This window comes from Cololabis saira, chromosome 19 (assembly GCF_033807715.1).
Source record: "Cololabis saira isolate AMF1-May2022 chromosome 19, fColSai1.1, whole genome shotgun sequence".
In the NCBI taxonomy this organism is placed as follows: Eukaryota; Metazoa; Chordata; class Actinopteri; order Beloniformes; family Belonidae; genus Cololabis; species Cololabis saira.
Window position 1 is genome coordinate 1,013,514 of NC_084605.1, and position 12,747 is coordinate 1,026,260.

Genomic DNA, 12,747 nt, shown 5'->3' on the forward strand with positions numbered 1-12,747 from the left:
TCTGATATTAGTGTGTTTTTAACTGATATTAGTGTGTTTTTAGCTGATATTAATGTGTTTTTAACTGATATTAGTGTGTTTTTATCTGATATTAGTGTGTTTTTATCTGATATTAGTGTGTTTTTATCTGATATTAGTGTGTTTTTATCTGATATTAGTGTGTTTTTATCTGATATTAGTGTGTTTTAATTGTATTGTATTTAATGTGTCTTTAATTAATTAAATGCCGAAATAATAAATATATATTTTTACTTAAAATGAATTGTATTTTAATTAATTAATGACATATTTCATTCTAATTGTAATTAATTAATGATGTATTTATTTATTTAATTTTGGCACAAAAAATCCTCCATAGTTAACTGTCTTGCCAGGAACTTCTGTGGCTCCAAATGCCTCCGTTTGAGTTTTTTGCTTATTTACAATAAAAATAAAATCACACAGGAGAGCCCCCACCTGATAACATTTAACAATAAAGTTATGAGGATACAAAATCATAAAATAAAAATAAGTAATGCATCATAAAAATTGCATTCAGAACATGAATGAAAATAAAAATCATGAAAATGTGATGATTTACAGCTCTATAGTCAGGCGCGCTCCCGCCGCCTCCGGTCCTGCGCGCCCCCGCCCTCTCTAATGCGCGCCCCCGCCCCCTGATGATGCGCGCCCCCGCCCCCGCCGCCTCCTCCTCCAGTCCTGCAGATCCTGCAGCAGAACCAGGACCAGGACCAGGACCAGGACCAGGTTCTTATCCGACACCATGGCCGACGGGGACCAGGCCGAGGACGAGATCCAGTTCCTGCGGACGGTGAGTCCCGATCCCGGGGGGGGGGGACTGGTCCGGGACCGGGGGTCTGGGACCTGGTCCTGGTTCCGGGGGGTCTGATCCGGGACCTGGTCCTGGTTCCGGGGGGTCTGATCCGGGACCTGGTCCTGGTTCCGGGACCTGGTCCTGGTCCTGGTTCCGGGGGGGGGGAAACAGCCGGAACAGCTGATCCGCATCCCAGAGATGGACGGATGGATGAGAGAAATAGATGTTTATTATCATTTTATTCTCATTATTTCACCACAGAACCACTAGTGCTGACTCCAGCTCAGACAGCAGGTACAAATATACAATAACTGCTGGAAATAAATCAATACTAGAAATAAAAACAAGTCAAATAAGGAAACTAATGTTATCGGAATGTGGGCGCAGTGCGGGTCCTGGTCCTGGTTCCTGGTTCCTGGTCCTGCTGCTGCAGGTCCTGGTGCTGGTTTCTGGTCCTGGTCCTGGTTTCTGGTTCCTGGTCCTGGTGCGGGTTTCTGGTTCCTGCTGCAGGACCCAGAACCAGAACCAGAACCAGGACCAGGACCAGAAACCAGAAACTGCAGGAACCCGCCGCATCGTTGCGTTAAACCACGGCGTAGGTTACGCAGAGAACGCGCGCCGTCCGGATTTACGGCTCTGCGTCGACGTGACGCTGGACCAAAAATCAGCCATAACGGTCCGGCGGGTTTCACTGCATGGAGGAGGAAGTTGGGACTGATCTGTTTCCTCTTTTCATCCTCTCATCATCCTCTCATCCTCTCATCATCCTCTCATCATCATCCTCTCTGGTCCAGGGTCACTGAGGGGGGAACTGCAGTGCTGTCACGCATGCGCACTAGCGGGGGGTTCAGGTCTCGGACCAGAGCTGCGTCTCCAGCCACTCCCATCATTTATTTATATATATATATATATATATATATATATATATATATATATATATATATATATATATATATATATATATATATATATATATATATATATATATATATATATATATATATATATATATATATATATATATATATATATATATATATATGGTTGTTGGCGTGGCTTTAATGTGTCCTAATGCGGATAAAACTTTATTTAAATGTGTTTTTCTGACTGTTTTTGAGCTGAATTGCGCTGGTTTGGAACCCTGGACCTGATGCAGATAAAACTTTTTACTAGAATGTGTTTCTAACTGTTTCTAAATGCAGATACAACTTTATTTAAATGTGTTTCTTAGCTGAATTGCGGTGCTTTTTAACCACGTGACTCCAGATTTAAGTTTTATTCTTCTCAGTTTCATGAAGACTTGTTTTATGGACCTGCTAAAGTTATTTTAAATGTGTTTCTAAACTGTTTCTTAGCTGAATTGCGGTGGTTTGGAATCACGTAACTTAATGCAGATAAAACTTTACTAAAATGTGTTTCTAACTGTTTCTAAATGCAGATAAAACTTTGTTTAAATGTGTTTGTAACTGAATTTCGGTGGTTTTTAACCACGTGACTGCAGATTTAAGTTTTATTCCTTTGATTATCATCAGGACTGGTTTACCCTGCTGTTGTAGAGGCTTTAATGTGTCCTAATGCGGATAAAACTTTATTTAAATGTGTGTTTCTAAGTTTTATTCCTTTGGTTATCATGAGGACTGGTTTTATGGACCTGCTAAAGTTCTTCTAAATGTGTTTCTAAACTGTTTCTTAGCTGAACTGCGGTGGTTTGGAATCACGTGACTTCATGCAGATAAAACTTTATTATTTAAATGTGTTTCTAAACTGTTTCTTAGCTGAATTGCGGTGGTTTGGAATCACGTGACTTAATGCAGATAAAACTTTATTATTTAAATGTTTCTAACGCAGATAGAACTTTTTCAGAGTTTCCTACGGGGGCTTGAAATCCTTGAAAGTGCTTGAATTTCAATGTTCTGTTTTCAAGGCCTGAAAAAGCTGGAGTTTGAGTTTTTGTGTGATTATTTTTCATATCGAGACGCAAACCCAGACTTTTACAGACATTTTCAAACATACGTTTGGATAAAATGTTGTGTTCTCCTTTAATTTCTACACATTTTGCAATTATGAATGAATGAATGAATGAATGCATGAATGCATGAATGAATGAATGAATGAATGAATGCATGAATGAATGAATGAATGAATGAATGAATGAATGAATGAATGAATGAATGAATGAATGAATGAATGAATGAATTTTTATTTCCAGTAGGAAGAAGTTTACACTTGTTCCTAGTTCCTCCCCCTTTATAACTCTATGAATTTACATTATTGCTATTATTATATCTACACAATATTCATATAAATATAGTCTATATAAATACTACGTAAACATGCTACTGCAGAAACTCTAAATCTTAACAAGAATATTTGTCTTATTTCTAGTTAAAATGTCTCATTTTTAGTCAATAAAATCTCATTACACTTAAAACAAGACTCATCACTGGAAAAAACAACAATTTTCACAAGTAGATTTTCACTTGAAATAAGTAGAAAAATCTGCCAGTGGAACAAGATTTTTTTGCTTGTAATGAGAAGATAAATCTTGTTCCACTGGCAGATTTTTCTACTTATTTCAAGTGAAAATTGAAAATTTTGTCGACATTTCAACTTTTTTCACAAAATTTTAAGAAAAAAAGTCGAAATGTTGTTGGAAAAAAAAATGTTCAGCTGTTTCAAGTAAATTTTCAGTTAAAAAAAGTTGAAATTTTGAGAAAAAAGTCAAAATGTTGAGGAAAAAGTCAAGAAAAAAGTTGAAATGTCGTTGGAAAAAAGAACAATTTTCACCTGTTTCAAAATATCAAATTTTCACTTGAAATAAGTAGAAAAATCTGCCAGTGGAACAAGATTGTTTTGCTTGTAAAGAGAAGATAAATAAAGATTTTTGTCTTCTTATTTACTGATGGATTTACAGCCGTAAACGTGGTTTTGTGGTGGATTTACAGCCGTAAACGTGGTTTTGTGGTGGATTTACAGCCGTAAACGTGGTTTTGTGATGGATTTACAGCCGTAAACGTGGTTTTGTGATGGATTTACAGCCGTAAACGTGGTTTTGTGATGGATTTACAGCCGTAAACGTGGTTTTGTGGTGGATTTACAGCCGTAAACGTGGTTTTGTGGTGGATTTACAGCCGTAAACGTGGTTTTGTGGTGGATTTACAGCCGTAAACGTGGTTTTGTGATGGATTTACAGCCGTAAACGTGGTTTTGTGATGGATTTACAGCCGTAAACGTGGTTTTGTGATGGATTTACAGCCGTAAACGTGGTTTTGTGGTGGATTTACAGCCGTAAACGTGGTTTTGTGGTGGATTTACAGCAGTAAACGTGGTTTTGTGGTGGATTTACAGCAGTAAACGTGGTTTTGTGGTGGATTTACAGCCGTAAACGTGGTTTTGTGGTGGATTTACAGCCGTAAACGTGGTTTTGTGATGGATTTACAGCAGTAAACGTGGTTTTGTGATGGATTTACAGCCGTAAACGTGGTTTTGTGGTGGATTTACAGCCGTAAACGTGGTTTTGTGATGGATTTACAGCCGTAAACGTGGTTTTGTGGTGGATTTACAGCAGTAAACGTGGTTTTGTGGTGGATTTACAGCCGTAAACGTGGTTTTGTGGTGGATTTACAGCCGTAAACGTGGTTTTGTGGTGGATTTACAGCCGTAAACGTGGTTTTGTGATGGATTTACAGCCGTAAACGTGGTTTTGTGGTGGATTTACAGCCGTAAACGTGGTTTTGTGGTGGATTTACAGCCGTAAACGTGGTTTTGTGATGGATTTACAGCCGTAAACGTGGTTTTGTGATGGATTTACAGCCGTAAACGTGGTTTTGTGGTGGATTTACAGCCGTAAACGTGGTTTTGTGATGGATTTACAGCCGTAAACGTGGTTTTGTGGTGGATTTACAGCCGTAAACGTGGTTTTGTGATGGATTTACAGCCGTAAACGTGGTTTTGTGGTGGATTTACAGCCGTAAACGTGGTTTTGTGATGGATTTACAGCCGTAAACGTGGTTTTGTGATGGATTTACAGCAGTAAACGTGGTTTTGTGGTGGATTTACAGCAGTAAACGTGGTTTTGTGGTGGATTTACAGCAGTAAACGTGGTTTTGTGGTGGATTTACAGCCGTAAACGTGGTTTTGTGATGGATTTACAGCCGTAAACGTGGTTTTGTGGTGGATTTACAGCCGTAAACGTGGTTTTGTGGTGGATTTACAGCCGTAAACGTGGTTTTGTGGTGGATTTACAGCCGTAAACGTGGTTTTGTGGTGGATTTACAGCAGTAAACGTGGTTTTGTGGTGGATTTACAGCAGTAAACGTGGTTTTGTGGTGGATTTACAGCCGTAAACGTGGTTTTGTGGTGGATTTACAGCCGTAAACGTGGTTTTGTGATGGATTTACAGCCGTAAACGTGGTTTTGTGGTGGATTTACAGCAGTAAACGTGGTTTTGTGGTGGATTTACAGCAGTAAACGTGGTTTTGTGGTGGATTTACAGCCGTAAACGTGGTTTTGTGGTGGATTTACAGCCGTAAACGTGGTTTTGTGATGGATTTACAGCCGTAAACGTGGTTTTGTGATGGATTTACAGCCGTAAACGTGGTTTTGTGATGGATTTACAGCCGTAAACGTGGTTTTGTGGTGGATTTACAGCCGTAAACGTGGTTTTGTGGTGGATTTACAGCCGTAAACGTGGTTTTGTGGTGGATTTACAGCCGTAAACGTGGTTTTGTGATGGATTTACAGCCGTAAACGTGGTTTTGTGATGGATTTACAGCCGTAAACGTGGTTTTGTGATGGATTTACAGCCGTAAACGTGGTTTTGTGGTGGATTTACAGCAGTAAACGTGGTTTTGTGGTGGATTTACAGCAGTAAACGTGGTTTTGTGGTGGATTTACAGCCGTAAACGTGGTTTTGTGGTGGATTTACAGCCGTAAACGTGGTTTTGTGATGGATTTACAGCAGTAAACGTGGTTTTGTGATGGATTTACAGCCGTAAACGTGGTTTTGTGGTGGATTTACAGCCGTAAACGTGGTTTTGTGATGGATTTACAGCCGTAAACGTGGTTTTGTGGTGGATTTACAGCAGTAAACGTGGTTTTGTGGTGGATTTACAGCCGTAAACGTGGTTTTGTGGTGGATTTACAGCAGTAAACGTGGTTTTGTGGTGGATTTACAGCCATAAACGTGGTTTTGTGGTGGATTTACAGCCGTAAACGTGGTTTTGTAATGGATTTACAGCCGTAAACGTGGTTTTGTGGTGGATTTACAGCAGTAAACGTGGTTTTGTGGTGGATTTACAGCCGTAAACGTGGTTTTGTGGTGGATTTACAGCCGTAAACGTGGTTTTGTGGTGGATTTACAGCCGTAAACGTGGTTTTGTGATGGATTTACAGCCGTAAACGTGGTTTTGTGGTGGATTTACAGCCGTAAACGTGGTTTTGTGGTGGATTTACAGCCGTAAACGTGGTTTTGTGATGGATTTACAGCCGTAAACGTGGTTTTGTGATGGATTTACAGCCGTAAACGTGGTTTTGTGGTGGATTTACAGCCGTAAACGTGGTTTTGTGATGGATTTACAGCCGTAAACGTGGTTTTGTGGTGGATTTACAGCCGTAAACGTGGTTTTGTGATGGATTTACAGCCGTAAACGTGGTTTTGTGGTGGATTTACAGCCGTAAACGTGGTTTTGTGATGGATTTACAGCCGTAAACGTGGTTTTGTGGTGGATTTACAGCAGTAAACGTGGTTTTGTGGTGGATTTACAGCAGTAAACGTGGTTTTGTGATGGATTTACAGCCGTAAACGTGGTTTTGTGGTGGATTTACAGCCGTAAACGTGGTTTTGTGATGGATTTACAGCCGTAAACGTGGTTTTGTGGTGGATTTACAGCCGTAAACGTGGTTTTGTGGTGGATTTACAGCCGTAAACGTGGTTTTGTGATGGATTTACAGCCGTAAACGTGGTTTTGTGATGGATTTACAGCCGTAAACGTGGTTTTGTGGTGGATTTACAGCCGTAAACGTGGTTTTGTGATGGATTTACAGCCGTAAACGTGGTTTTGTGGTGGATTTACAGCCGTAAACGTGGTTTTGTGATGGATTTACAGCCGTAAACGTGGTTTTGTGGTGGATTTACAGCCGTAAACGTGGTTTTGTGATGGATTTACAGCCGTAAACGTGGTTTTGTGGTGGATTTACAGCAGTAAACGTGGTTTTGTGGTGGATTTACAGCCGTAAACGTGGTTTTGTGGTGGATTTACAGCCGTAAACGTGGTTTTGTGATGGATTTACAGCCGTAAACGTGGTTTTGTGGTGGATTTACAGCAGTAAACGTGGTTTTGTGATGGATTTACAGCAGTAAACGTGGTTTTGTGGTGGATTTACAGCAGTAAACGTGGTTTTGTGGTGGATTTACAGCAGTAAACGTGGTTTTGTGGTGGATTTACAGCCGTAAACGTGGTTTTGTGATGGATTTACAGCCGTAAACGTGGTTTTGTGGTGGATTTACAGCCGTAAACGTGGTTTTGTGGTGGATTTACAGCCGTAAACGTGGTTTTGTGGTGGATTTACAGCCGTAAACGTGGTTTTGTGGTGGATTTACAGCCGTAAACGTGGTTTTGTGGTGGATTTACAGCAGTAAACGTGGTTTTGTGGTGGATTTACAGCCGTAAACGTGGTTTTGTGGTGGATTTACAGCCGTAAACGTGGTTTTGTGGTGGATTTACAGCGTAAACGTGGTTTTGTGGTGGATTTACAGCCGTAAACGTGGTTTTGTGATGGATTTACAGCCGTAAACGTGGTTTTGTGGTGGATTTACAGCCGTAAACGTGGTTTTGTGGTGGATTTACAGCCGTAAACGTGGTTTTGTGGTGGATTTACAGCCGTAAACGTGGTTTTGTGGTGGATTTACAGCCGTAAACGTAGTTTTGTGGTGGATTTACAGCCGTAAACGTGGTTTTGTGGTGGATTTACAGCCGTAAACGTGGTTTTGTGGTGGATTTACAGCCGTAAACGTGGTTTTGTGGTGGATTTACAGCCGTAAACGTGGTTTTGTGGTGGATTTACAGCCGTAAACGTAGTTTTGTGGTGGATTTACAGCCGTAAACGTGGTTTTGTGATGGATTTACAGCAGTAAACGTGGTTTTGTGGTGGATTTACAGCAGTAAACGTGGTTTTGTGGTGGATTTACAGCCGTAAACGTGGTTTTGTGGTGGATTTACAGCCGTAAACGTGGTTTTGTGGTGGATTTACAGCCGTAAACGTGGTTTTGTAATGGATTTACAGCAGTAAACGTGGTTTTGTGGTGGATTTACAGCAGTAAACGTGGTTTTGTGGTGGATTTACAGCCGTAAACGTGGTTTTGTGGTGGATTTACAGCCGTAAACGTGGTTTTGTGGTGGATTTACAGCCGTAAACGTGGTTTTGTGATGGATTTACAGCCGTAAACGTGGTTTTGTGGTGGATTTACAGCCGTAAACGTGGTTTTGTGATGGATTTACAGCCGTAAACGTGGTTTTGTGGTGGATTTACAGCCGTAAACGTGGTTTTGTGGTGGATTTACAGCAGTAAACGTGGTTTTGTGGTGGATTTACAGCCGTAAACGTGGTTTTGTGGTGGATTTACAGCCGTAAACGTGGTTTTGTGATGGATTTACAGCCGTAAACGTGGTTTTGTGGTGGATTTACAGCCGTAAACGTGGTTTTGTGGTGGATTTACAGCAGTAAACGTGGTTTTGTGGTGGATTTACAGCCGTAAACGTGGTTTTGTGGTGGATTTACAGCCGTAAACGTGGTTTTGTGATGGATTTACAGCAGTAAACGTGGTTTTGTGATGGATTTACAGCCGTAAACGTGGTTTTGTGGTGGATTTACAGCCGTAAACGTGGTTTTGTGGTGGATTTACAGCCGTAAACGTGGTTTTGTAATGGATTTACAGCCGTAAACGTGGTTTTGTGGTGGATTTACAGCAGTAAACGTGGTTTTGTGGTGGATTTACAGCAGTAAACGTGGTTTTGTGGTGGATTTACTGCCGTAAACGTGGTTTTGTGGTGGATTTACAGCCGTAAACGTGGTTTTGTGATGGATTTACAGCCGTAAACGTGGTTTTGTGGTGGATTTACAGCCGTAAACGTGGTTTTGTGGTGGATTTACAGCCGTAAACGTGGTTTTGTGATGGATTTACAGCCGTAAACGTGGTTTTGTGGTGGATTTACAGCCGTAAACGTGGTTTTGTGGTGGATTTACAGCAGTAAACGTGGTTTTGTGGTGGATTTACAGCCGTAAACGTGGTTTTGTGATGGATTTACAGCCGTAAACGTGGTTTTGTGGTGGATTTACAGCCGTAAACGTGGTTTTGTGATGGATTTACAGCAGTAAACGTGGTTTTGTGGTGGATTTACAGCCGTAAACGTGGTTTTGTGGAGGATTTACAGCCGTAAACGTGGTTTTGTGATGGATTTACAGCCGTAAACGTGGTTTTGTGGTGGATTTACAGCCGTAAACGTGGTTTTGTGATGGATTTACAGCCGTAAACGTGGTTTTGTGGTGGATTTACAGCTGTAAACGTGGTTTTGTGATGGATTTACAGCCGTAAACGTGGTTTTGTGATGGATTTACAGCCGTAAACGTGGTTTTGTGGTGGATTTACAGCCGTAAACGTGGTTTTGTGGTGGATTTACAGCCGTAAACGTGGTTTTGTGGTGGATTTACAGCCGTAAACGTGGTTTTGTGATGGATTTACAGCCGTAAACGTGGTTTTGTGGTGGATTTACAGCCGTAAACGTGGTTTTGTGATGGATTTACAGCAGTAAACGTGGTTTTGTGGTGGATTTACAGCAGTAAACGTGGTTTTGTGATGGATTTACTGCCGTAAACGTGGTTTTGTGGTGGATTTACAGCCGTAAACGTGGTTTTATGGTGGATTTACAGCAGTAAACGTGGTTTTGTGGTGGATTTACAGCCGTAAACGTGGTTTTGTGGTGGATTTACAGCCGTAAACGTGGTTTTGTGGTGGATTTACAGCCGTAAACGTGGTTTTGTGGTGGATTTACAGCCGTAAACGTGGTTTTGTGATGGATTTACAGCCGTAAACGTGGTTTTGTGATGGATTTACAGCCGTAAACGTGGTTTTGTGGTGGATTTACAGCCGTAAACGTGGTTTTGTGGTGGATTTACAGCCGTAAACGTGGTTTTGTGGTGGATTTACAGCCGTAAACGTGGTTTTGTGGTGGATTTACAGCCGTAAACGTAGTTTTGTGGTGGATTTACAGCCGTAAACGTGGTTTTGTGATGGATTTACAGCAGTAAACGTGGTTTTGTGGTGGATTTACAGCAGTAAACGTGGTTTTGTGGTGGATTTACAGCCGTAAACGTGGTTTTGTGATGGATTTACAGCCGTAAACGTGGTTTTGTGATGGATTTACAGCCGTAAACGTGGTTTTGTGGTGGATTTACAGCCGTAAACGTGGTTTTGTGATGGATTTACAGCCGTAAACGTGGTTTTGTGGTGGATTTACAGCCGTAAACGTGGTTTTGTGGTGGATTTACAGCAGTAAACGTGGTTTTGTGGTGGATTTACAGCAGTAAACGTGGTTTTGTGGTGGATTTACAGTCGTAAACGTGGTTTTGTGGTGGATTTACAGCAGTAAACGTGGTTTTGTGATGGATTTACAGCCGTAAACGTGGTTTTGTGGTGGATTTACAGCCGTAAACGTGGTTTTGTGGTGGATTTACAGCCGTAAACGTGGTTTTGTAATGGATTTACAGCCGTAAACGTGGTTTTGTGGTGGATTTACAGCAGTAAACGTGGTTTTGTGGTGGATTTACAGCAGTAAACGTGGTTTTGTGGTGGATTTACAGCCGTAAACATGGTTTTGTGATGGATTTACAGCCGTAAACGTGGTTTTGTGGTGGATTTACAGCCGTAAACGTGGTTTTGTGGTGGATTTACAGCCGTAAACGTGGTTTTGTGGTGGATTTACAGCCGTAAACGTGGTTTTGTGGTGGATTTACAGCAGTAAACGTGGTTTTGTGGTGGATTTACTGCCGTAAACGTGGTTTTGTGGTGGATTTACAGCCGTAAACGTGGTTTTGTGATGGATTTACAGCCGTAAACGTGGTTTTGTGGTGGATTTACAGCCGTAAACGTGGTTTTGTGGTGGATTTACAGCCGTAAACGTGGTTTTGTGATGGATTTACAGCCGTAAACGTGGTTTTGTGGTGGATTTACAGCCGTAAACGTGGTTTTGTGGTGGATTTACAGCAGTAAACGTGGTTTTGTGGTGGATTTACAGCAGTAAACGTGGTTTTGTGATGGATTTACAGCCGTAAACGTGGTTTTGTGGTGGATTTACAGCCGTAAACGTGGTTTTGTGGTGGATTTACAGCCGTAAACGTGGTTTTGTGGTGGATTTACAGCCGTAAACGTGGTTTTGTGGTGGATTTACAGCCGTAAACGTGGTTTTGTGATGGATTTACAGCAGTAAACGTGGTTTTGTGGTGGATTTACAGCCGTAAACGTGGTTTTGTGATGGATTTACAGCCGTAAACGTGGTTTTGTGATGGATTTACAGCAGTAAACGTGGTTTTGTGGTGGATTTACAGCCGTAAACGTGGTTTTGTGATGGATTTACAGTCGTAAACGTGGTTTTGTGATGGATTTACAGCCGTAAACGTGGTTTTGTGGTGGATTTACAGCAGTAAACGTGGTTTTGTGGTGGATTTACAGCCGTAAACGTGGTTTTGTGGTGGATTTACAGCCGTAAACGTGGTTTTGTGGTGGATTTACAGCAGTAAACGTGGTTTTGTGGTGGATTTACAGCCGTAAACGTGGTTTTGTGGTGGATTTACAGCCGTAAACGTGGTTTTGTGGTGGATTTACAGCCGTAAACGTGGTTTTGTGGTGGATTTACAGCCGTAAACGTGGTTTTGTGGTGGATTTACAGCCGTAAACGTGGTTTTGTGGTGGATTTACAGCCGTAAACGTGGTTTTGTGATGGATTTACAGCCGTAAACGTGGTTTTGTGATGGATTTACAGCAGTAAACGTGGTTTTGTGATGGATTTACAGCCGTAAACGTGGTTTTGTGGTGGATTTACAGCCGTAAACGTGGTTTTGTGATGGATTTACAGCCGTAAACGTGGTTTTGTGGTGGATTTACAGCCGTAAACGTGGTTTTGTGGTGGATTTACAGCCGTAAACGTGGTTTTGTGGTGGATTTACAGCCGTAAACGTGGTTTTGTGATGGATTTACAGCCGTAAACGTGGTTTTGTGGTGGATTTACAGCCGTAAACGTGGTTTTGTGGTGGATTTACAGCCGTAAACGTGGTTTTGTAATGGATTTACAGCCGTAAACGTGGTTTTGTAATGGATTTACAGCCGTAAACGTGGTTTTGTGGTGGATTTACAGCAGTAAACGTGGTTTTGTGGTGGATTTACAGCCGTAAACGTGGTTTTGTGGTGGATTTACAGCAGTAAACGTGGTTTTGTGGTGGATTTACAGCCGTAAACGTGGTTTTGTGATGGATTTACAGCCGTAAACGTGGTTTTGTGATGGATTTACAGCAGTAAACGTGGTTTTGTGATGGATTTACAGCAGTAAACGTGGTTTTGTGGTGGATTTACAGCCGTAAACGTGGTTTTGTGGTGGATTTACAGCCGTAAACGTGGTTTTGTGGTGGATTTACAGCAGTAAACGTGGTTTTGTGGTGGATTTACAGCAGTAAACGTGGTTTTGTGGTGGATTTACAGCAGTAAACGTGGTTTTGTGGTGGATTTACAGCCGTAAACGTGGTTTTGTGATGGATTTACAGCCGTAAACGTGGTTTTGTGATGGATTTACAGCCGTAAACGTGGTTTTGTGATGGATTTACAGCCGTAAACGTGGTTTTGTGATGGATTTACAGCCGTAAACGTGGTTTTGTGGTGGATTTACA

The 12,747-nt window shown here is 41.4% G+C and overlaps 1 protein-coding gene across 1 annotated transcript in view; it reads left to right on the forward strand.

Annotated features, from left to right (window-relative positions):
• The first annotated feature begins 703 nt into the window (after positions 1-703).
• ryr2a (ryanodine receptor 2a (cardiac)) overlaps positions 704-12,747 on the forward strand; it is a 267,704-nt gene continuing 255,660 nt past the window's right edge. Inside the window, 1 exon segment of the mRNA XM_061709313.1 lies at positions 704-811. Coding sequence (XP_061565297.1) covers positions 764-811 — 48 coding nt within the window. The 5' untranslated portion in view covers positions 704-763.